This window comes from Scyliorhinus canicula, chromosome 3 (assembly GCF_902713615.1).
Source record: "Scyliorhinus canicula chromosome 3, sScyCan1.1, whole genome shotgun sequence".
In the NCBI taxonomy this organism is placed as follows: domain Eukaryota; kingdom Metazoa; phylum Chordata; class Chondrichthyes; order Carcharhiniformes; family Scyliorhinidae; genus Scyliorhinus; species Scyliorhinus canicula.
The window spans coordinates 220,413,868-220,437,886 of record NC_052148.1 but is presented as its reverse complement, the minus strand read 5'-3'; the positions used below and the strand labels follow the sequence as shown (position 1 = coordinate 220,437,886).

Sequence of the window (24,019 nt, the reverse complement as noted above, 5' to 3'; positions counted from 1 at the left end):
GGTCACTCCCTGTACTTTGAGGTGGGCCCCCAGGCAATCAGGGGGTGGGGGCTGTCATGCAATGGGCGTGGGGGCAGGGCAGGGGTCACTTGCGGTGCGGGGGTCGAGGCTGACTTTCGGTGCCGGGTGGTGGCCAGCTATCGGCTGTCCGCTCAGGATGGCGGCCCAATATTCCCTGGGAATCCTTCCTATTCCACGCCATGCATAAATTTACATGGTGTGGAACACTGAATTGCATCCTGCTTTACGACCGTAAGGGGATCGTAAAACTCGTGCAATTCAGCTCCGGTGGGAGAACAAAGTCTCCCAAACGGAGAAGCCTCCTCATTATCTAGAAGCCGTCCTAGTGCATCAAAGCTGCTTTATCCTTTTATTTTCATTTTCTTTACCTCCCAACTCCCCTTTCCCTTTGGTGTTGTTTATCTGTGTTTATGATATATATATATGTATACATATATGTTACATTTTTGTCAGTTATATGACACTTAAGTAATAAACAGTTATTTGTATTTACATTTTACAAACTAGGTGATCACAGTTTATTGGGCTCAGCCAAGGTCCTCCGGTATTTTAAAGTGACATCGAATTTCATTTGTGTAGTGACTCTGTGTCAAGTGGGGTGGAATTGACTGCACTAGCCCAGGGGGTCATGACATAGTTCAGGAAGATACAAATACTGACCCTGGGAATTTGTTTGCTTTAAGCTTTTTTTGTTTGTCTAAGGTTTCTATCTTGCCTTCATGGAAGGGACAGATTTTATAGCGGTTATATATTTTTTTCATTCTTTTGTGGGATTTGGGTGTCTGTCACTGGCTCGGCCAGAATTTATTATCCATCCCTAACGTGGGGTGAAGCATGTTGCTCATGTCTTGTAAATACTTGGAGGAAGTACTCATGCAGAATATTTCCCATCTTGTATTCAACCTTTGTTTCAAGCTTGTTTGTATTTTTTATAGTTCTTAATTCATATTGTACTAAAATAATAAAATAATATAATTACATTTCTCATCTGCAGGTATGCTTTTTTTGAGGTCTCCCTCTGCCCGATTAATAATTTCTGCGTGCTTCTAAACTGATATCTATTGGTTGTATGGTGTGAAAACCTGATGCAAGTAGCGTCATTATTATACACGTTCAGCATTGTTCCTTTAGAAGAGCTCCACTTGTGTGCTACCGAAATGTTGTTGAATAACTTGACTTAATCAATTTGTTTTAAGTCCGTCCCTCATTCAGCACGCTTAAAGTTATATCTGGCTCCTCCTGTCTTGTAATTTGGGATCCCAGTTCATAATGAACTGCCATTCTGTGGTCAATATCCCCCAAAGGTGCCTCAACTTCAATTTCCTGTATGCTATCAAGCTTATTTACAAACTTCAGGTTAAGATGAGTGCTGTGTCTGAAGGGTAATTTCTGTTCATTACATTAATCCGACTCAAAGCCATTTGGGGTTTTCCATGCAGAGTTAGTCGTTTGGAGCCACCTATTAAAATAACTTTTATGTTCTCACATACCCAATCTCTTTGGTCAAAACAAACTGTTTTCCTGTTAAGATTACTCAGTAGTCTGCTGTATGCTCCTATGTTTTTTTATAATAGAAGTGTCCATCCAGAGTTATTAATTGTGTACCTTTCTGCAATGTGGGCAGTTACTGTTATTGTTTCACTGCAATTTGCGACCCCTCCACTGGTCATGCCAGAAATGCCCCTAGTGAGGTGAGTGCCTGACATTTGTTTGGACATCAAGAAGTGCCTCGAAAGCCCCACGAGAACGTTGGCAACAGATATGTTGAAAATTTCCCCGACCCAATAGATTGTCTACCTGCTGTCTTTAGAACCATGTTTAGGAAACATTCTTCAATGTTAGCAACAAATTGTCTCCAACAAACAAATGCAAATTGTTGGTTTGCTTCAACAGACGTGCTGTAAATTAGCATAATTTTGCATTCACCCTTCTTTCTTTCCAGATTGCATCAAGTTAAACCAAGAGTTCTGCTGCATTCGACTGTGGAGCAGGCAGGGTGATGTTTTACTTCATTAATAATACATTATTTGAGCTATATATAAACTTCGGTCAAGTCAGCCCTGCAAGAAAATTCTGATTCTCCCCACATACTGCAAGTTGAATCTCACCACAGATGTTTCATGAGCAAATATATATCAAAAAGAAAAACCTTATGTCTCTAACCTAGTCATATTTTGTTAAATAATTTAATAGTTGACCCTATTAATGACAGAGCAAAGATTTATAACATTTGTTTACAACCAATACTGCAAATTAATGCTGCAATATAAAAATCACATTTATTCTTAAAAAGCTGAGAAGGAACAATCCTGAAATAGCCACTGATGAGATTTTGTTTTCAGGGAAGTACTCACAGTTGTAGTAGTGGTGACCTCTTCTGTGACAACCTTCAAGGTATCAACCACAGAGATATATCCAAGACGTTTGGCAATTGCTAAGGCAGTGTTGCCATTCTGCAAGGAAAAGAGTTGGGTTAATTCATTAGTTTTGCCAGGGCCCTGTGACAGCTGATGTCCTGCCAAATCCTAAAGGATACTATTTGAAACTTTCCATTCACCATATCTATTTGAATTGTGCAGACTAACCTCACCGCTGTAAGTAGACTAGAACTTGATACTTCATAACACTCCCATTAACTTGGAGAGCTGGTTATTAGTAATAGCTAAATAACAGAGAAACCATTTTACAGTCCTTTTATTACTAGAGCTGCCCGTGTTAGCGTGGTAACAAAAAATAGGTGATGCAAGATTTAATTTTTTAAAACGCAGCTCACACAGAAAATGATGCAAAAATCAATAGATTGTGACCTTTTGAGATGACAGCAGCAATTAGCAAAAGTATCACTGATCCTTACTGAGGCATAATCTGCGCACACACACACACAATCTTCCAGTACTCGGAGAAGCAAGTGTCAGACTTACTGCAGTGATGGCATTGGCTCTGGCTCCGTGTTGAAGGAGGACATTGATGATGTGGGTGTGGCCCTGTTGTGCTGCCTGATGCAAAGGTGTGTATCCATTCTGAATACGCAGCAAGGTTCATCCAGGGGCATTCGCATAACAGGAAAGAAATAGCACAAAAAGAAATGAGCATAGCACTGCATGAGGGAATTGAGGAAATTCTCTCAAGGTAGAGACTGAACTCCCGAAACACATTAAGACACAATAGAATTTTTCTTTAAATTCCTTCTCAGGATGTGGGGATTACTAACAGGCCAGTTTTTATTGTCCATTCCATATTTGCCTGTGAAGTGGTGGTGGACAGCTTTTTTCTTGAACTCAATGGTATTTGCCAACAGTTGTTTAACGGTTAAGAGGGTTAAGGGTTATAAGTGTAAACTGAGAGAACCATTCCCCTACTAACATTGGGGAATGATGATGTCTAGAATAGATTCCATGGCATGACACAGAATTAACAGAACAGAAACAGGCCTATTGGCCCAACTAGTCTGGTGTTTATAATTCGCACACATATCGCATTTTGTCTGTTGTATCTCCCTTTACTCTCAGCTACTATTCTAGTTTCCTTTTGAAAGCATGCAAGTTATCAACAACTTGTACCAATGTGAAATACTGCAGATGTGGAAAAACAGAAAGAAAAACAGAAAATGCTGGCAATACTCAGCAGGTCTGGCAGCAACTGTGGGAATAGAAAGAAAGTTAATGTTTCAGGTCAATGACCTTTCATCAGAACTCACGTCATCAACCTGCTGAGTCCAGGATTTCTGTTTTAATGCCTCAAAACCTTGAGACTGTGGGGCAAGACCTCCTCGAAGCTACAATCTCTAGGCCACCCAGGACTTGATGGTCAAGGAAGATGTGCTCATAATGCACCAATCAGGCTGAGTGTCAACCTGCAAATCCTTCCAATAAATGTCAATAACAGGTGGAAAAGGTGGTAGGGATTCCCAGTCAGTCATGTGATGGAAAGAAAGTTAGAGCCTCTACCATCACCATCTATAGCCGCTGACTACAACATACATGTAAAGTGCATGTTGCCACTCAGTCTCCCTTGGGAAACTAATGTGGCAACTTCCACAGCCTAATGACTTTAAAATTTCTCCTGATTTCCTTATTGGATTTATAAGTAACTATCTTGTATTTATGGACTGTAGTTTTTGATTTTCCCCACAAGTAGGATCATGGGCAGAATTTTCCCTCCTGGGAGTGAATTACATGGCAATGGTGGGGACAGAAGTGTTTCCCGCTGTGGAGACCACAGGAAATTCATGCCACATTGCGTGACCCCGGTCTTGTTAAATATTCTTTGAGGGGTTTTACGACCTTTCACGCGGCAGGGTGTAGATGCCCCCGCCATCATATCAACGTGCCATTTTTAAAAGCTCGACAAACTGACCCACCATTGATTAAGGAAGATGGATCACCTGAAGAAAACAGATGAACCTCCAGGAACACTCTGAAGTGAGAAGATGGACCTCTTCGGTGACGCTGAAGCAGAAACTTTCAGCTGAAAGATACTGCCCTCACCCACCTCTGCGTGTTCCAGGGTCCACAATGGCCGGAGGCCGCCGTACCAAACTCTGGAGACAGCCCAGAGTTCAGGTAATTGCCTATACGTACATGCCGCATTGATCCCTTTGTAATCCGGACAGGCGTGATTTCCCACTCGTGGCGTGGATGACTGTGCGGAGGGGTGATTCCGGTCAGGCCTTCATCTGCATCCCATTAGCGGGATGCAAATTGGTTTCATGCCATCAGGAATTGCAACCCTTCATGGCCGGTGTGAGTGGAAGATTCCACCGTCTTTTGACACCAGTGTGAAACCAATTAATGGAGCTCCCGTCGCATTGTTCCTCTCATCCGCCATAAAACCTGCTGTGGGAGGCACGGGAAAATTCTGCCCATGGTTTCTAATGGTACATAACATGGACGTGCCATTCCCAAACACAAGAATCCTTTGCCTAAAGGGGTATCACAAAATGTTCTTTCCATATTTTTTCTGGACTTTTTTCCCCACACTTTTCTCCCCACATGACTTGATCTCACTCATTTTATTTTTAGGTGTTACAGACACAGAAGCTAAATCTGCAATTTATCTATAAGAAATGTACTACACTCCCAACAAAGAGAGGTTTACTGCTGCTTTAAATGCAGCAGCCCCCAGAAAACTTTGATTGACTCCAAGTCTCACATGCCCTTGATCCAGCATGAAGTCTCAGCCATTCCGCTGATGCTGATGGAAACTACAGTGTTTCCCTGCCAGCCCTGTTGTTTGGAGCACAGCAGCACTCATACTGGTGACACAGTGAGGGCTGCCAGTCTCCCCTGCAGTGTGGTCCACTATGCTGAACTCCATACCCCCCTGATGTCCCTAATTGGATGGCAAGCACCAAGGCCACCTCCCATAAAATAAAGCCAGAGGGTGCTACTGATATGTGTGGGCTTTGAACCTGGGAATGATCCCAAAAACGGGCTCCCGATCTCCAAGGGGAATTTCAGCACACAGTTTCTGGGCTCCGCCAAAAATTTACTTTGCCACTGATGCCATCCTGGCAACTTTCATCCAATCCTATACTCTAACCATGTACAAACTCACTTAGTTTCCCCCATACTAACTTGTATCTTTATTGCTAATCTTTCACTGTGACTGTATTGAAATCCTGGAGTTCCTAATCTAATGTAATTACAGGAAGAGCATTGTCCCAAAACAGCAATCAAAGACAGGCTAACCATCGACTTTTCAGGGCAAATAGCGATTGTCGATAAGTGATAATAAATAAATGGGGCTTTGTTTCTCAAAAGCAAATGTTGAAAAAAAATGATATTCTGTGAACTAAAAGTCTTTTTTTTTTACCTTGGTTTTGGCATTAACATTGGAACCATGCTGCAGGAGGAAATTGACCATCTTAACGTTTCCATAGTGACAAGCCACAATCAGTGGAGTATAGCCAACCTGAAAGAAAGAAGCTTTGATCAGAACGTATAAAGCTAATTATATGCCTGCACGAATCCTGAAATATTATTTTTAAAATGGCAAGAAATGGAAAACAGCCAAAAATGAATAATTTGCTGGCAATCTGTAGTTGCGAAATCTCATCATTATTCGCAAGTGATCCAGTTCAGTTAAAAATTTAACGTATGGAATAATTTCCAAAATATTTGTGTGTTTCGCGGCAATGATGTTCTCATGCCACTCATTGCCAAGATTCACACACATGCAGGAAGATTAATCATTCGAATGTGGTGCCAGAGAGCAATGGACATAAATGGAAGCTTGCCCCTAGCATTCAGGGGGAGAAATTGAGACCAAAAGAGAGAAAGAGAAAAGCAGCTGGCTTTTTGCATTTTCATATTAGTCTACAAAAAATACATATTACAGAGTTTCACGAGTTCACCAACCACTACAGATACATTCAGCGTACCCAAGACCAGCTGTGAAACTGAACAAGGATGGAACAAAACTACAAAGAAAATAATTTGGTGCTGCAATACCTTAGTCTGTGCATCAAGGTTTGCGCCTCGTTTTACCAGAATTTCTCCAACATTAACCTTGTCTTCCTGAGCTGCCAGATGCAGTGCGGACAATCCACTCTAAAGACAGATATAGGAGAGAGATGGCGCATTAGCTGGGTTTTTTAAATAAGCATGGAATCACTTCTCTCTTTTTTTTAAATCACTGACTTCTTTGGCTTCTTTATAAACTTGATATTTATTATTTCCTTTCTGATCCCTTCACTTAATTTTCAAAAATGGCAAATACTGTTTTGTTTGCTTTCTTTTTATCAGCTTTGACACTCCCAAGCCTTTATCATTGCTATATTCATCAGAATTATTCAGAATCATCTTCCAGTAGAGCCAAAAAAAAATTTTCTTACACTTGGACATACCACAGGAATCTTGACCCTTCAAATCAACATACTGCATGTATTTCTCTATTGGGAGTTCATCATAGGCTGATGAACCGTGGATGTGTGATACAGGAAGAGGCATGGAGACAAATTTGAATAATAAATATAAATAACAGGGCCATAATAATGATCTTGATTTTTACTGGTTTCTATGCACGTGGGGGCAAAATTGATGGTCTGAGAACACTTGACATGTCCCTGAACATCATGGAGTTTTAATTCCATGGCCTGCATATTCTGTTTCAGACAAGTCCCTCTGTTTGGAAGCCAGGCAGATTGACTGGTCTGGCTCCTGATGGGTGGGGAGCATTGCAGATTAGGTTGCAGCCCAGGAACAGACAAGGTTAGTTCTACTGAGGTAAAGATTGTGAGCGGGAGCATGAATGAGTGTCAGGAGGAGATTGAGGCAGGGAGATGGTGGTAGAGCTGATGACAGACCAACGGCAGAGATGAGGTGTTGAGAGAGATTAGAAAGAAACCAAGAGAGACATCGGGCAAAGAGACATGTCAGCTATCGCAGTGGAGGGTGGTAGTGATCGAGGGACTTACAATTGCTGGGAGATTAAACATTTTTGTTGGGGTCCAGAGAAGCGCTCCTGCCCCACATGGCCCACAAGCAGTGGTGATAAAACACTTTGGGCTGGATTCTCCTGCCCCGCCCGCCGCAGGAACGCCATGGGACAAGCTGCATACAATGGAGAACTCCTTTGACCTCGGGCGGGATTCTCCGGTCGCCGGGCTCATGTGGCCAGAGAATCCTGCCCTTTCTTCTTCCATGGAGAAGTCCTTGCCTTTCTTTCATTCCTGGTGATTAAATTATTTAACCATCCGTAGAGGCAGGACTGGATGTGGACAGGGCCAACAGAAAATATTGGATGGGAGGGCTGGAGCGGTTTCAATGTGGACCTACATTTTAGTGAGATCCCAAACCAGTACTCTGCTGCAGCGTGCTGTTTGGTGCATCCAAAATTCTTTCATCCTTGGCACTCATTATTCTCACCCAAAACCAACAGGTTTGTGGGTATTATGGGTGGGGTAGCAACTTGTTAGTTGGAAAGAATAACTAAGTCAATGCCAGCTGGCCCGACAAAAATGTTGTAAAAATCAAAACCTCTCCTTTCACAAACAAACACAATCAGGGGAGACAAGAACCAATGAGTGAACAAAGTGTCAAAATACTAGCATGGGAGAATTATTTTTCCATCTATTGCAAAGTACCGTTGTTAACGTTTTGATTTTATCAACCAGAAAAGCACTGTACTCAGATGGTTTAATGATTCATTCCCATAGTTAGTGTTTGAACTAAACACACAATCCAGTTATTGCCTAAATCAGAAGTTTAATCTTCCAGCTACTATATTTTCACTGAGATTGACTCAACGTGTCCCCTGGCGACTTTTCACTGAATTTAAATTTTAATCATGGTTTTAAGTTAACGAGAAAAACCTGAAAGGTTTGATGGAAGAATGAAATCATTGAATCAAGTGTCCAGAGAAGAGAAATTGATTGATTTAATGATACAATCAACCTATTTTGCTGGTTGCTCACATTCAAAAGTGTCTAAAGAGTGAATTTTAAAACATAAATGAGCCTACATACTTTCTTTGTGAAATTTTGACTCCTGAGAATTTCAAATTTCAATGGATTCTTCACACCAGAAATTCAGGGCAGCCCCCAAGTCAAACAAGTTTCAGTATTCTTCATGTAAGAGAAATTATACCAATAAACCTGTCTGCCGGCACTCCATTAAATGCCAACTGTGCAGCTTCATAAAAACGTTATGGTTTTCACAAATATATATCATGAAGCAAAATTTTAATTTAAAATAAAACTTGAAGCTATAAATCTGGGGTGTTGCAGTCCCAATGGGAGACACAAGGCTGAATATCTTGACTGGTGTCATCTCTTGGGCTTTACTTAATTGACGACTAGTCTCACCGGTTGTCAAGGCCCGACTGTGGAAGGAAGAGAAAAATGGGCCTGTTGTGCTGCGAGGTGGTCCTGCTCAATCATTCCACCCACAAGGTCAATGAAGGGCTTGATGCTGGCGAAAATGTAACAAATATTTACATTTTTTGCTACGGTATCTTAAAAGGTGCAACTTAGTGCCACAGATTGTATTTTCATTCTTGTTAGTTTCTGCATTATTCTTCATTGTGGGACCAGAAACGCTCCAGAATGTGCCCAGCTAAACTACAAATGGTAATTTGAAATCCGTAAACAGGAATATTTCTGTGGCCACTTGATGTTTAATGCAACAGAGGCCTGGGCTTAAATACTGGGTGTCAGTTAGTGAGAGAATGTTTCTTTGCAAAGTCCTTGAACATGCTGGCACGACCCAAACACATGCTCATCATTCCTGGAGCTCCATGATTGAGCTCAAATCAGGATTCTGCCCCTGCCACAGTACCAAAACTGCTTTTATTGGGGCAGCACAGTGGGACAGTGTTAGCACTGCTGCCTCACGGCGCCGAAGACACCGCGTTCAATTCCAGCCCCGGATCACCGTCTGTGTGGAGTTTCCACATTCTCCCCCCCCCCCCCCCCCCCCCCCCCCCCAAACAAGCCAAAGACGTGCAGGTGGATTAGCCATGCTAACTTGCTTTATAGGAAATTTAAAAAAAAATCTGCTTTCATCAAAGTCAAATATGACATCCTATGGGGCTGCCACACAGGTTAACTTTCCTTCCTCATCCTTCTCAAAATGTCTGCTGCCTTTGACAGAGCTGACCACACCATCCAATGCCTCTCCACTGTCATCCAGCTGTGTGGAACTGCCCTCCCCTGGTTCCTTTCTTCTGTATCTAACTCAAACCAGAGAATTAATTGCATCAGCTTTGATTCGCCCTTCAACAGTGTTACCTCTGGTGTCCCCCAACGATCAATCCTCGTCCCCTCTTATTACTCATCTATATGTTGCCCCTTGGAAATATCACCTGAAAAATCAGCATCAATTTCTACTGGATAAAAGCAAATTACGGCGGATGCTGGAATCTGAAACCAAAAGTGATAATGCTGGAAAATCTCAGCAGGTCTGGCAGCATCTGTAGGGAGAGAAAAGAGCTAATGTTTCAAGTGCAGATGACCCTGTGTCAAAACGTTGACAAAGGGTCATTTGGACTCGAAACATTAGCTCTTTTCTCTCCCTACACATGCTGCCAGACCTGCTGAGATGTCTGGACCACTCTGGTGGTGCCCTGCAGTACACCTCCCAGAGGGTCTCCCACTTTGAGGTGATCTGCTGTGCCCTTCACAACCTGCCACAGCAGTGGGGCAACATGCAGGAGGAGGAGGAGGAGGGACATGCGGCCTCATCCGAGGCGGAAGAGGACCAGGAGCAACTGGAGGGTGATGTGACCATCAATTCATTCGAGACACGATTGGAAGTAAACTGTGGTTTTAATAGACATACAACTGAGTCTGCCTGCGACCAGAAGAACTGAGGGCAGGCTCACACGGCTGCAGAACCTTATACTTCTGGTAGTGGGAGGGGCCATGGGCGGAGCCGAGGGTGGAGCCCTGTACAAGCTCCTCATCTCCCCCTGTGGGCAGAGCCACGCAACGGCTCACAGACAGAGCCCACAAGGACACAATACAATACAGTGTGAATTACATTCACCACATTCACCCCCTGTAAAAAAAAATCATGTCTGGCGGGGGTGACAGGTCTACAGGTTGAGCCGGTCCGGTGGCTGAGTCATCCTTTGGGATCGGCGGAGCACCGGGGTTGCAGCCTCTTCAGGTGGCTGAGTGGTGACGGTCGGTCTGGATATGAGGGTGGACTCCGGGGGTGTTTCAGTCCGAGCTCCGTTCCTGACCGGTGTGACGGGCGCAGGAAATCTATTGGCGTGGGGGCGCAGGGCGTGGGGGGTTGGGTGGGGTGTAGTGGTGGTGGTGGTGGATCCTGCAGGCACCAGGTCCCGGAGGGAAACGGTGTCCTGACGGCCGTCGGGGTATTCAATAAAGGCGTAGTGTGGGTTTGAGTGTAGCAGTAGTACCCTCTCTACTAGTGGGTCCGTTTTGTATGTCCGGACGTGCCTCCGGAGGAGAACCGGGCCCGGTGTCCTCAACCAAGATGGGAGCGAAGCCCCCGTGGTAGTGCCCCTAGGGAAAACAAATAATCGCTCGTGAGGGGTCTGGTTAGTGGCAGTGCACAGGAGGGACCTAATTGCATGGAGCGCGTCGGGGAGGACCTCCTGCCAGTGGGAGGCTGGGAGATTCCTGGACCGGAGGGTCAGTAGGACGGTCTTCCAGACCGTCGCGTTCTCCCTCTCCACCTGCCCGTTCCCCCTGGGGTTATAGCTGGTAGTCCTACTCGAGGCGATGCCCTTGTCGAGCAGGTACTGATGCAGCTCGTCACTCATGAAGGACAAACCCCTGTCGCTGTGTATGTAGCTGGGGAAACCGAACAGCGTGAAGACACAGTGCAGGGCTCTGATGACCATGTGGGAGGTCATATTGGGGCACGGGATGGCAAAGGTGAAGCGGGAGAATTCGTCTATGACGTTGAGGAAGTACACATTTCGATTGGTCGAGGGGAGGGGCCCTTTGAAATCGATGCTCAGGCGTTCAAAGGGCCGGGATGCCTTTACCAGGTGGGCCATGTCTGGTCTATAGACCTGGGACAATGAGGGAGAGGGAGTTGTAAGAGGGGGCGCATACGGTCCGGGTCGGGGCCCAGGACTCAGTTTTCCACGACATAGCCGAGGATGGCTAGTCTGGTAGTGCGGAAAACGCATTTCTCCTTATTGTAGGTGAGATTGAGTTTCTGGGCGGTTTCGAGAAATCGGTGGAGGTTGGCGTCGTGGTCCTGCTGATCATGGCCGCAGATGGTGACATTGTCCAAGTACGGAAACGTGGCCTGCAGCCCGTACTGGTCCACCATTCGGTCGATTGCTCGTTGGAACACCGAGACCCCATTCGTGACGCCAAAGGGAACCGGGAGGAAATGGAAGAGGTGGCCATCTGCCTCGAACGCCGTGTAGTGGCGGTCCTCTGGGCGGATTGGGAGCTGGTGGTATGCAGACTTCAGATCCACCGTGGAGAATATGCAGTACTGGGCGATCTGGTTGACCATGTCTGCATTTCTGGGGAGGGGGTACGCATCGAGGTGCGTGAACCGGTTAATGGTTTGGCTGTAATCAACCATCATCCATAACTTTTCCCCGGTCTTGACGACCACCACCTGAGCTCTCCAGGGGCTGTTCCTGGCCTCTATGACTTCGGCTCTGATGAATACTCTGTCCGGCAGGCTGTACTGCCTGCTGCGGGTGGCTACTGGTTTACAGTTAGCCGTTAGGTTAGCGAAGAGTGGAGGGGGGTCGGTTTTAGAGTCACTAAGCTGCATATCGTGAGAGGAGGTAGGGGTACGCCGAAGCTGAGTGTGAGGCTCTTGAGGTTGCATTGAAAGTCGAGCCCGAGTAAGAGTGGGGCGCAGAGGTCAGGGAGTACGTACAGCTGGAAATTAGAGTAGCTGGCGCCCTGAATCGTTAGGGTCGCCACGGTGCGCCCTTGTATTTGGACCAAGTGTGAGCCCAAGGCGAGGGAGATAGTTTGCCGTGTGGGAAGATAGGGAGCGAACAGCGTCTTACCAGGTCAGGATGTACGAAGCTCTCGGTGCTCCCGGAGTCGAAAAGGCACGGTGTCTTGTATCCGTTGATTTGAACGGCATCATCGAGCTCCTGAGGTGTTTCGGATGCGACTGGTCCAACGTGACTGCGTTGAGTTGTGGGTAGTCGGTGGCTCGATCAGCAGTGCTGAGTGGCCCCGTGATGACTGTCCGCGGAGGTCGTAGTCGGCAAGGTGAACATCGGGTGATGGCCAAGATGGCGGCCCCCGTTGATCGCACGTGGCGGGCGATGAAGAAGATGGCGTCCAAGTTGGCCGCCCCCGTGAGTCGCAAGTGGCGGGCGGCGAGGATGATGGCGCCCAAGATGGCGGCCCCCATCACTCGCACATGGCCGGCCGCGTGGGGGAGGATTGCCAAGATGGCGGCCCCCATGAGTCGCACATGTCAGGCAGAGGCGGAGTTGGCAGACACACTGCAACGTTGTGGGGCCTGCGGGCCTGCGAGTTGGGGGAGCGATTGTTCTGGACTGTGGAGGAGTTAGAGGATTTTGATTTTGCCAGGCATACTTTGGCATAATGTCCTTTTCGACCGCAGCTGCTGCAGGTCACGATGCGGGCCGGGTAATACTGCCGTGGGTGTTGGGGCTGGCCACATAAATGGCACGCTGGCGCTCCATAGTGGGTGGGTGGCTGCGCGGCGCAGGCCTGGGGCAGTCGCTGGTCGGGGGTCCACGATGGGGTCGCTTGGTCTGCGGGGAATGAGTTGAGACTTTGAAACGCGACCTCCATAGTGGTTGCTAGCGCTACCGTGTCCTCCAAGTTCTGGGCCCCCTTTTCGAGTAGTCGTTGGCGCAAATAGTTAGACCGGACCCCCGCAACATACACATCACGGACAGCGAGTTCCATATGCTGGAAGGCCGTTACAGCCTGAAAGTTGCAGTCCCGAGCAAGGGCTATTAAGTCGCGCAGGAATTCCTCTAGCGACTCTGCGGGGCGCTGGCGGCGGGTAGCGAAAATATGCCACGCGTAGACCTCGTTTACCGGCTGCACGTATAATCGGTCGAGCATAGCGAGGGCCTCTGTATACGGGTCGGTACAGTTGAGTTGCGTAGAGATGCGACGGCTCACCCGTGCATGCAGTAGGCTGAGCTTCTGCTCCTCTGTAGTCTTGGATGTGCTTGATTCAGCCAGGTGGGCCTTGAAACATCGAAGCCAGTGTAGAAAGATTTCCTTTGCCTCTGCAGCCTGTGGGTCGAGATCTAGTCGATCAGGTTTGAGGGCTGATTCCATAGTAGTTTTCTTAAAGTTTTCTAAGTCTATTAAATTGATGTGACCATCAATTCACTCGAGACACGATTGGAAGTAAACTGTGGCTTTAATAGACATACAACTGAGTCTGCCTGCGACCAGAAGAACTGAGGGCAGGCTCACACGGCTGCAGCACTTTATACTTCCGGTAGTGGGAAGGGCCATGGGTGGAGCCGAGGGTGGAGCCCTGTACAAGCTCCTCATCTCCCCCGATGGGCAGAGCCGCGCAACGGCTCACAGACAGCGCCCACGAGGACACAATACAATATAGTGTGAATTACATTCACCACAGAGGGCAATCCCGAGGAGGAGCCGGAGGATGGAAAAAGGTGGTAGCAAGGGTCCGACATGCCCGGAGGTCCAGGAAGGCCCTCATAGTCTCCAGATTCTCAAAGGGCGAGGCTGTGTATGTCGATTCACGTCCCTCAGTAACTGGGACATGATGTTGACGCCCTCAGCCATTGTCGTCACAGATTAAGCCGTGCCTTGGGCACAACCACTCACGATGCTGACCTCGTGCTTCAGGCTTTCCACGGTGGTTGCCACCCTCGCAGTGTTGGCCTGGTGCAACGCATTGTCTGCACCATCTCTTGCACACAAAGCCTTAGGGACTCCTCTAATCAGCTATGTAGTTGCTGGAATGCTGCTGACCTCCCCTCCTGAATGTCATGGCTCTGGACTATCATCTGCATCAGCTCTGGGAGAACCATGACCAGAGGTTCGGCATCTGACTGGGACCCAGCTGAGTCCTCCGACTGCTGCCTCCCTTGGATGTTCCTGCCTCTACCTGATGTGGATCAACAACTGTGTGGTGCTCACCAGATTGTGCCTCAAAAACCTGTGCACTGTCAGCCACAAGGTGTGTGTCTCTGTGCTGTGATAACTTGACGGTGGTCTCCTTGGAGCTCTCCTCCGAGGTGGTCTCTTGGGTGGATGGAGAGGAATAATTTTGGATGGCCTTGTCTCAGGTGGAGTTCTCTGCGAGACAATGCACATGTGGCCAGTGAGAGGAAAGGATCATTTTGTCTGACCCTGAACAACTCATTTGAGACAGGTCATCTGGGTAAAGGGGCAGTGGATCCCTGCGGCAGAAGCCAACCTCAAAGAACAATACAGCAGAGGAACATGCAGCTAAGGGAGAGGGTAGACCTGCCAAAGGGGTGTGAGTTCAGGTATCTGCAGGCTTGGGACTTTGCGCGAAAAGGTCTGGAGGGGGTCCCTAGGTTGCCGGGATACACCCTGCTGGAGCGATTGGTGCTTCCGGATGAAGGGTAAACGGGACCTCCTTTTGCAGTTTAAGGTGGTGCAGGTGATTCGGACGAAAATGAGTGGGTTCTTTTAGGGGGTAGCAGATGAGTGTGAGAGGTGTGGGCGGGGGCCAGTGAATCACATACACGTTTTGGGGTTGCGAAAAATTTGGAAGATGCAATTAGAGAAGATAAAGTATGAGTTAAGGGGCTCTTCAGGGGGGTTTGAGGAAAGGTAGGGGATGTTTGTGACCGTGTTTGAGGGGCTGTTCATCGCGGGGGAGAGGGGGGTGAAAAAGGGGAAAAATCTGTACAGACTGTATACAGTAGTTAGTTGATTGTTGGGAAGTATGTTTCCCGGGGTCTTTATTCGCTGTAACCTATTTTGATACATGTTTGTAATAAAATACATTTTTTAAAAAAGCACAGGAACAGGCTCTCCAGCCCACCAAGCCTGCGCCGGCAATGGAACTTGCCTAAACTAAAATCGTATGCACTTACAGAGTCCGTATCCTTCCATTCCCACCCTATTCATATATTTGTCTAGATGCCACAATCGTACCTGCTCCCACTACCGCCCCAGGCAGCGTGATCCATATATTTACCACCCTCTGTGTAAAAAGACATGCCTTGCACATCTGTTCTAAACTTTTCCCCACCCACTTTAAACCTATGTCTCCTTGCTGTCAGTGACTACTCTCTCCTCGGTCAACGCCACAATTCCCAGGACCCATTACTCATCGGGGTAACGACTGGGATCTCAGGCATCTCGACCCCAACTTGGCCCTTTCCCACTTATTCTGGACTATCTTCTCCTGTGGGGACAAAGAGAGGGCATTGTGAGCCGCACACTTGATGGGTCAGGGGGTTCCATAGCAGGTACCGTGGGTGGGCACCACACCTGGTTGTGTGTCAAGGGGTTCTGATAAAGCACGAAGATGGGATGTGGGGATGGTGCGAGGTGTTAGCCAGTGATTTATCGGGGGGGGGGAAGAGTTTAGTAATTTGAAAGAAGGCTGACGGAACTGATGCCAAGAGAGGTGGTAATTTACACTTGTAGCTGGTTGGAGGTTGTTGGTCTTCTTCCGACATCATTGGACGGCGGTCCTTCTGGTCATGCTGCCTGCACTGGCAGTTGCTGCCACTACCTCCCGGTGTCATTACTGACCCCACTGTTATCCTCGGACCCCCCTCAGGGGAACAGGGTGCCCCACCTCTTCTTCACAGCATTGAGAAGCCTTGTGAGGTTGGCACCTCCAAAGTGAGGAGCAGATCTGCGTGCTGTCATGCTTGTGTCGTGTGCTGACTGGGAGTGAGTGGTGAGGGAGCTTTTAAAAGTTGTTCCCCTTGTTAGCGGCGAGAAGCTGAGATGCGCGTCCGGCCACTCAGACGACGAGATATCCAGTAATGGCGATATGCTCGTGGGGCTCACTTTTAGCCTGAAGTCCCGTTGAATATGGGCCGCAATATTGCCAACACAGCTGTTGCAAAACACCCCATCAAAAGTGCCCAAAATTACACTTTTAGAAATGTTTCTGTCGAATTGTGTCCTATAAAAATAAGTTGTTTTTTTTGACAGCAGCAACTGAAGGGTTTCCAACAGCTAATTACCCTGCAATAGCACCAATCTGATGCTACCTGTTGTTTTTACAGTGACGGGTTTCATTGCAAGTGGCACACTTCATTAGCATACTTAAGTCAAGCTCCCACAGTGTAATTATGAGTCCGGTTTGAAATTCTCTGTTGACACATGTATTTCCCAGAGCCCAGGAAACATTTGATTGAAAAAGAAGTAGGAGTTGCCAGTTCCACAAGTTGGGTGTCTTTTAAAGCATTCCTCAAGGACCAGGAGGAGCAAGCGTGCTCACCCAGAACCTCAAGGAATCCTTTGGACTGAACCTGCTGATTCTGAGCTTGCTATATCTCTCCTGTGTCTCTATCAGTGACCTCTCCCAATCCCCGCAAGCCCCAATCTGCTGTCTGTCCACCTTCCAATTGCTGGGCCCTGTCTCGATGCCTTTCTTGGTGCAATACCCTGACCATTGGATTCTTACCCAGGAGCCAATTAGCTCGTCAATTTGGCCAGCTGCCAGGTGAGAAACAGAAGAAAAAAGTTATCATGAAGTATCGTTGTTAAATTTGGTAGGATCACCTTGTCCCCAGTCTTTCCTCACTCCCTTCTTAGAAGTATCAGAGGCTGGGAGCATGATTTTCTTGAGGCCTTCTGTGCGCGGCCATCAGGCCTAAATAGGATCAGAAGCTTGCACTGTGTGGGAAAGAGTCAGTCACTCACCTGTAATGTTCCACACATGACTAATAGATGGTTAGTAGTTGACAATTAAGGATGGTGGGCAGATATTCAAAGCTGGAGTGTCAATCAGAGTACCTCACATTTGAAAGCAGCATCATTATGCTACGTTAGGTAAGTGAGAGAGATATGTCATAAAATGGAGGTGCTCTCTTCGACATTTTCATAAAATTTCAACAGACTGGCCACCATTGTGGGCAGGAGGCAATAATGGGGGAAACCCTCCATAGAACGGCCTGTGGCTGCTGCTGAACACAAACAGACCAAGATGGCCTCGAAGCCTGCTTGGAGTGCAGGCTCCTAAGACCAGCTGCCAGAAGATGGTCTCCAGGCAACTAAACTATCACCCACCACTTTCAGGGACCTGGACACCAACTGGAAAATCGGAGTCGGCTTTCAATCATTGGCCTGGTGGACATTATTGAGGTGAATTGGCTACTTGCCACTCATGGGCAGGTAGCCTTGCCGGCTCCTGCCCCCTACACACCAATCCCACCTCCGGGAAATGGCCCAGGAACGGGATGGAGGGGGGGGGGGGGGGGGGTGGGAACTGGTGCACTGGTTAACAGAGCTATTTATAGTGCCCGTCTGTCTCAGTTCCTGGCTCATGCGAGGCCTTAGAGTTCTCTCTTAAGTGTCTGGACATTATTGGGAACAGCCCTCTTGAAGGGAAGGGCGGAACCTTTCTAAGCCTTCTGTATAGCTTGTGTACAGACTCGCAACAGATGAGCCACTTCATGCATTCCCTGTATTCCAAGGATGATAATGGAGAACAAGCACTTGATGTGCATCAGAGTTTCAGTCATCTGCCTTCGCATTATTTGCCCCTATGAACATGGACCATTCATGTAGTATTGGGATTTTCACAATGCTTTGTCAATTTCTAAGATGGACAAAAATAAAGGGTGACGTTAGGTGACATTTCCATCATCAATTCTTGCACCAGGGCAATAAATATTTGGAGGAAACTAACTTGAGCGTGTTTGTCACTCTTTTAATTAACATTGGACTCATTAATTTAAATTTAAAACATTTTAACGCTGTTTCGTAAAATGAAAACAAAAATACCTAAGATACACCCAGAACAACAGGTAAAATTACAGGCACCATCATTTGTTATCTCAGGTATACAACAATTAAACATTGCTTTCTTCACAGAAATAAATTATAACACAATGGTAAATTTCTTTGACACAATAAAGTTTTGCGGTTACCTTTGTGGCCACACTAACATTGGCGTTTTTCTCCATCAGACGGGAAACCATATCCACATGACCCTCCTGTGAAGCCAGGTGGAGGGGGGTCACCCCCTGCTTTGTTAGCGCATTAGTCTGAGCTCCGTACTCTAACAAGGTGGTGGCAATCTCCATTTGATTCTTCTTGGCAGCAATGTGCAGAGGTGTATAGCCATTCTGAAAAGGCATGAATTTTAGACCCGAGGCGTTAGTTTTTACCAGTTTCAGATCAATGCTCAAATTTACTTTGCAAAGTATTATTGCAAATTTTGCAGTTGCGTATCTCACAGAGTACAACGAAATAGTCACTTCCTGGGCGATCAACCTTCCTGATCATTGACTCTCCCCCGCCAGCTAAGTAGGCAAACCCACCAATTGTCTGTTCCTTAATTGCTGATTAAGATTTCACCTTCAAGGCAGCATGGTGGCACAGTGGTTAGCATTGCTGCCTCACGACGCCGAGGTCCCAGGTTTGATCCTGGCTCTGGGTCACTGTCCGTGTGGAGTTTGCACATTCTCCCTGTGTTTGTGTGGGTTTCACCCCCACAACCCAAAGATGTGCAGGGTAGGTGGATTGGCCGCACTAAATTGCCCCTTAATTGGAAAAATGAATTGGGTACTCTAAATTTAAAAACAAAATTCACCTTAAATTTATTTCACTTTTAATTTGGCTATTATTTATCCAGGTATAGCTTATTTTCGTTCCACCAGATTTTCTAAAACAAAACATCTTTATCTGTTCACTTTGCAAACACTTTCACTAGCTTCATGCCCAGAACTAAACGGCATCAGGCATCCACTTCCATTACTAGAGTATGAGGAAATGCTGGAAAATCTCAGCAGGCCTGGCAGCATCTGTAGGGAGAGAAAAGGGCTAACGTTTCGAGTCCGATGACTCTTTGTCAAAGCTTTGTCAAAGAGTCATTGGACTCGAAACGTTAGCCCTTTCTCTCCCTACAGATGCTGCCAGACCTGCTGAGATTTTGCAGCATTTTCTCCTTCGTTTCAGATTCCAGCATCCGCAGTAATTTGCTTTTAACTAGAGTATGAGGGTTTGGTGTGGCACCATCCATTCCACTAACTATACCTACAGTGGAAGGCGATTGTGTAACTGTCTTTATCACTGCATCTCTTTGGCACTTTGAAAAATCTCTTTCCTAGCCATCCATCTTCATTTCATTTGTTTTGGCATTCGGTTTTATACTTGTTATGATTTGACTCGGTTGAAAATAAATGCTTCATTCTCATTACACCTAATAATCATGCTGGCAGATCGTGTGTAATTAAAGCACAGATCCATGGCAACTACAAAATTCATTATGCAACATGGCTTCAGTATAGGACCTTGAAAAGAAAGTGTTCCAGTATATTTTTTAAAAAATTGTATTTTTTTACGCACTCCTGTTCATTGTTAATTTCAGTGAACCAACAGGAGAAATTTTCGATTAGAGAAAAGGCTTATTGATCATGAGTACATAAGAACATAAGAAATAGGAGCCTCACAGCAGCAGGGACCAGGGTTTAATTCTGGTGACTGCGCTTGTGGAGTTTGCATGTTCCTCCCATGTCTGCATGGGTTTTCTCCGGGTTCCCACCCACAGTCCAAAGGTGTGCAGGATAGGTGGATTGACCAAACTAAATTGCCCCTTAGTGTCCAAAGATGTGTAGGGGTTAAGGGGTTATTGGGATAGGGTAGGGGAGTGGGACTAGGTAGACTGCTCTTTCAGAGAGTGCTCTTTCAGAGAGTGCTCCCCCCACCCGCCCCCCAAGTACACTCAGTCTGCAACGTTGTTGCTCATTCACTTAATCTATCTATATCTCTTTGGAACCACTTTGTGCTCTCCTCACAGCCTAACTTCCCATTTAACTTCTTATCGCCAACAAACTTAAATAATTACTCTCAGTTTCTTCATCTAGTTTGTATACTAGCGCCAATTCTTGCGGTACCCCACTGGTTACAACCTGCCAAATTGAAAGGACTCTTCTTATCCGAACTCTTTACTTCTTACCTGTTAACCAATCCTCCACCCAGTCTAGGTCATTATCCCAAAGCCCTTAATCTGGACACTAACCTTGTGTTTGACGCCTTTTGGAAATCCTAGTAGACTAAACCATTGGCGTCCTTTGTCTATCCTACTGGTTTCACACTCAAAAAACATTAATAAATTTGTCAAACTTGAATTTCCTTTTGTGAAACCATGTTGACTTTGTCTGAGTACATTTTAACTTCCAGAGATTCCACCAATTTGCCTGATGATGTCAGGCTAACAGGCCTTTAGTTCCTTGCTTCATCTTCCCTTCTTTCTTGAACAGCAGTGCTACATTCAATGATTTTCAATCTACTAAGAAGGCTCTAGTATCTAAGGAATTTTGGAAAATCTGAACTGGGTGCATCTACCATCTCTGTAGCTATCTTCTTTAGAGCTCTAGGATGGAGTTAATCAGTTTCTGGAGATTTGTTGGCTTTTAGTTCCTTAGGTTTCTCCAATACTTTCTCTCTGCTGATATCAGTTGTCTTAACTTCCTCACTCTTATTAATCCCTTGGAGGTACTCTATTTCTGCGAAATAGAACATAGAACATACAGTGCAGAAGGGGGCCATTTGGCCCATCAAGTCTGCACCGACCCATTTAAGCCCTCACTTCCACCCTATCCCTGTAACCCAATAACCCCTCCTGACCTTTTTTGGTCACTAAGGGCAATTTATCATGGCCAATTCACCTAACCTGCACTTTTTTGGACTGTGGGAGGAAACCGGAGCACCCGGAGGAAACCCACGCAGACACGGGGAGAATGTGCAAACTCGGCACAGACAGTGACCCAGCGGGGAATCGAACCTGGGACCCTGCCACTGTGAAGCCACAGTGCTATCCACTTGTGCTACCATGCTGCCCCCAATATAATTTTTGTCTTTATCTGTAAAGATAGATACAAAATATTTGTTCAGCGTTTCTGTCATTTCCCAGCATACTTTCTTCAGTCTTTGCCAATAAAAGACCAAAATTTACTTTAGCTACTCTACTCCTTTTCATATACTTGCAAACAACTTTTGCAATCTGTTTTTGTATTCCTGGCCAGTTTGGCTATTTTTTCTAAATTTACCACCACTCTTAGCAAAAAGACAACTCTTCTTTAATCTGATACCCATCTCAGGCTTCCTTAATAAGCCTCCGATATTGAATTGTTTCTTTAGATGTTTCCTACTGCTCATCTACTACCATACCATTCAGACTACTTACCAAATCAACCTCTGTCAGCTCTGCCCTATTACCTATATAGTTGGCTTTGTTCATTTCAAGATTTGTCAGGCAAGACGTGGGCGGGAACCCCACCCATTCACCTATTACAGCCTATCAGTGTCCACCAAATGGCCTGTTCCTGCACCACCTCAATTTTTAGGTTGTCGGGAGTGAGTAGGGTGGAAAGGTGACATTTGCACCTTTCTGCATTTTGGGCAAGAAGGAAGGGGTGGGGGGATGCCTCACTGTGAAGGTCCTACAACTTACCTTTTCAAAGGTCCCGGTCAAAGCATTGCAATACCGCCTCTGGCCATTGCAATCATGTATGTGGCCAGGTTGAAGAAGTATCGGCCAATCAGATTGGCTGACAGCTCTCACGGGGGGGGGGGGTGACTTCCTTCCAAGGATGAATGGAAGTCCCGCCCACTGCCAATCAATGCTCAAGTGAGTGTGAAATGGCAGCAGGCCTGTCAAAGTCAGGCGACTCTCATGATGATGAGCGTGTCAGGTATATGTTTCTGTACAGTGCACAACAAAGCTGTGCTGACCAAGTAGGAATGAATATTATGGGCGGAATTTACCGGCTGTTCACACCGGTGGGAAATTCCAGTCCCACGCCGTTGCACGATTTCCCTGCGGTGAGGGATTTCCCATTGCCAATAGCGGAGACAAGTAGATTCCACCGGCGGGCCACTTCCCCCACCAAAAAAAACACAGGGCAGGGTGGTCGGTAAATCCATCCCTAAATATAGAGCTGGATGGCTAAAGGAATTATTCTATAGATTGGGAATGTTGGAGCAGTAATCTGTTTATCCACAACTTCCTCTGAGTGATGAGGATTTGACTTTGAGCAGAGATGGTCAGACACAACGGCAGGAGCAAACAACATATAAAGAAAAGATTCCTATTCTCACCACTGTTGAGATAAGTGAACCATTACACCAATAGCTTCTACCTGCACTTACATCAAATGTGCTCCAAGAATTCAAACTCTTACAGGAATAATGATCCCAAAGCAGAGACATTTTTCCAGATCCCAATGGATTGTTGGTCTTTAACTCGAGTGCTGGGATACAAAGGGGAGGAATTCCTGCATCAGTTTTACAGAGCCTCAGCTGGACCCCGCCTAGAGTATTGAATTCAGTTCTGAACACTGCATCTCAGGAAAAATAAGCTGACCTTGGAGAGCATGCAGTCATGATTTAGCAGAAATATGAATGACTTGAAGGGTTGATTATGGCGACAAGTTAAACATGGTTTGTATTCCTTAGAGTTTAGAAGACAATGATGCATAACCAAGATGTTCAAAATGATAAAGAGATTCAATAGGATAGCTACAGAAAAACAATTTCCTTTGAAAACTAGAATAAGGAGGCATAATATAAAAATTAGCACACGACCATTCAAAAGTGAAATCAGGTAGCACTGTTTCCCCTGTGGAAATCTGAAGCTCCCTCCCCCAAAAGGCTGTGGATGATGGGTCAACCAAAATCTTATGAGACTGAGATTTTAGAACGGATTTCCATAGTCCCAATCTGAACCAGAAACAACATGGCCACCAAGTGGGGCAGCTGCATGTACCACTTCCATTTTTGCCATTACCTATTTTCACAAGGGCTGGAGATGGATCAGGCCTAAGAATCCACTGGTTCCTATTAAGGAGGAAAGAGGGAGTACTGTGTGCTCATTGACAGCCCATTTATAGGTAAATTTTATTTTAATTTTCAGGGAGAAAGCTGGATTTTAGCAGCTGTGTGTTTTACACCAGCTTCATGTAGGTATGAAACATGGATTAGAGGTGGGAAGAGTTCAAAATGCAAGTAAAATGTTTCTTGTCTCCTTTAGAGTTCATCATTAAATGCTGCAGCTTGCGTTAGATCTGTATTCATTGAGGTGTTTGGAGAAGTCTTCAGATTAGTTTAAAAAGAGCTGACCTAATATTGAATACATTTCACAGTACTGAAAGGGTAATCTGTATGATAACAAGTGTAAATGGTTAATCTTTTCCTGTCTTCAATCTGGACATCTATTCAGATGGCAGGTCTGAGGTCCTTTTGTTTACTTCAGGAGTTTTATGGACTTTTGGCTGCAATTGAACTGTCTAATTGTTATACAAGTGCTTGACTTTGTTTACACAGTTGGTGTGAATAAACTATTTCTTTACTCAGTGAGTTTTAATGGATATTCAATTGCTTCCAATTATTATAATGGGGCTTGTAAATTCT

At 46.0% G+C, this 24,019-nt stretch overlaps 1 protein-coding gene and 1 pseudogene across 28 annotated transcripts in view; both read right to left on the bottom strand.

Annotated features, from left to right (window-relative positions):
• Positions 1–24,019, bottom strand: part of ank2b (ankyrin 2b, neuronal) — a 1,110,754-nt gene that overhangs the window by 193,385 nt on the left and 893,350 nt on the right. For all 28 annotated transcript variants that reach the window (XM_038792202.1, XM_038792212.1, XM_038792216.1 and 25 more), the window contains 5 exons: positions 18,535–18,732; positions 6,474–6,572; positions 5,836–5,934; positions 2,943–3,041; positions 2,376–2,474 (listed from right to left, as the gene is read on the bottom strand). In XM_038792202.1, the coding sequence (XP_038648130.1) occupies positions 2,376–2,474; positions 2,943–3,041; positions 5,836–5,934; positions 6,474–6,572; positions 18,535–18,732 (594 nt within the window). The remainder of the gene's footprint in view (positions 1–2,375; positions 2,475–2,942; positions 3,042–5,835; positions 5,935–6,473; positions 6,573–18,534; positions 18,733–24,019) is intronic.
• On the bottom strand, positions 18,792–18,917 carry LOC119963972 (annotated as a pseudogene).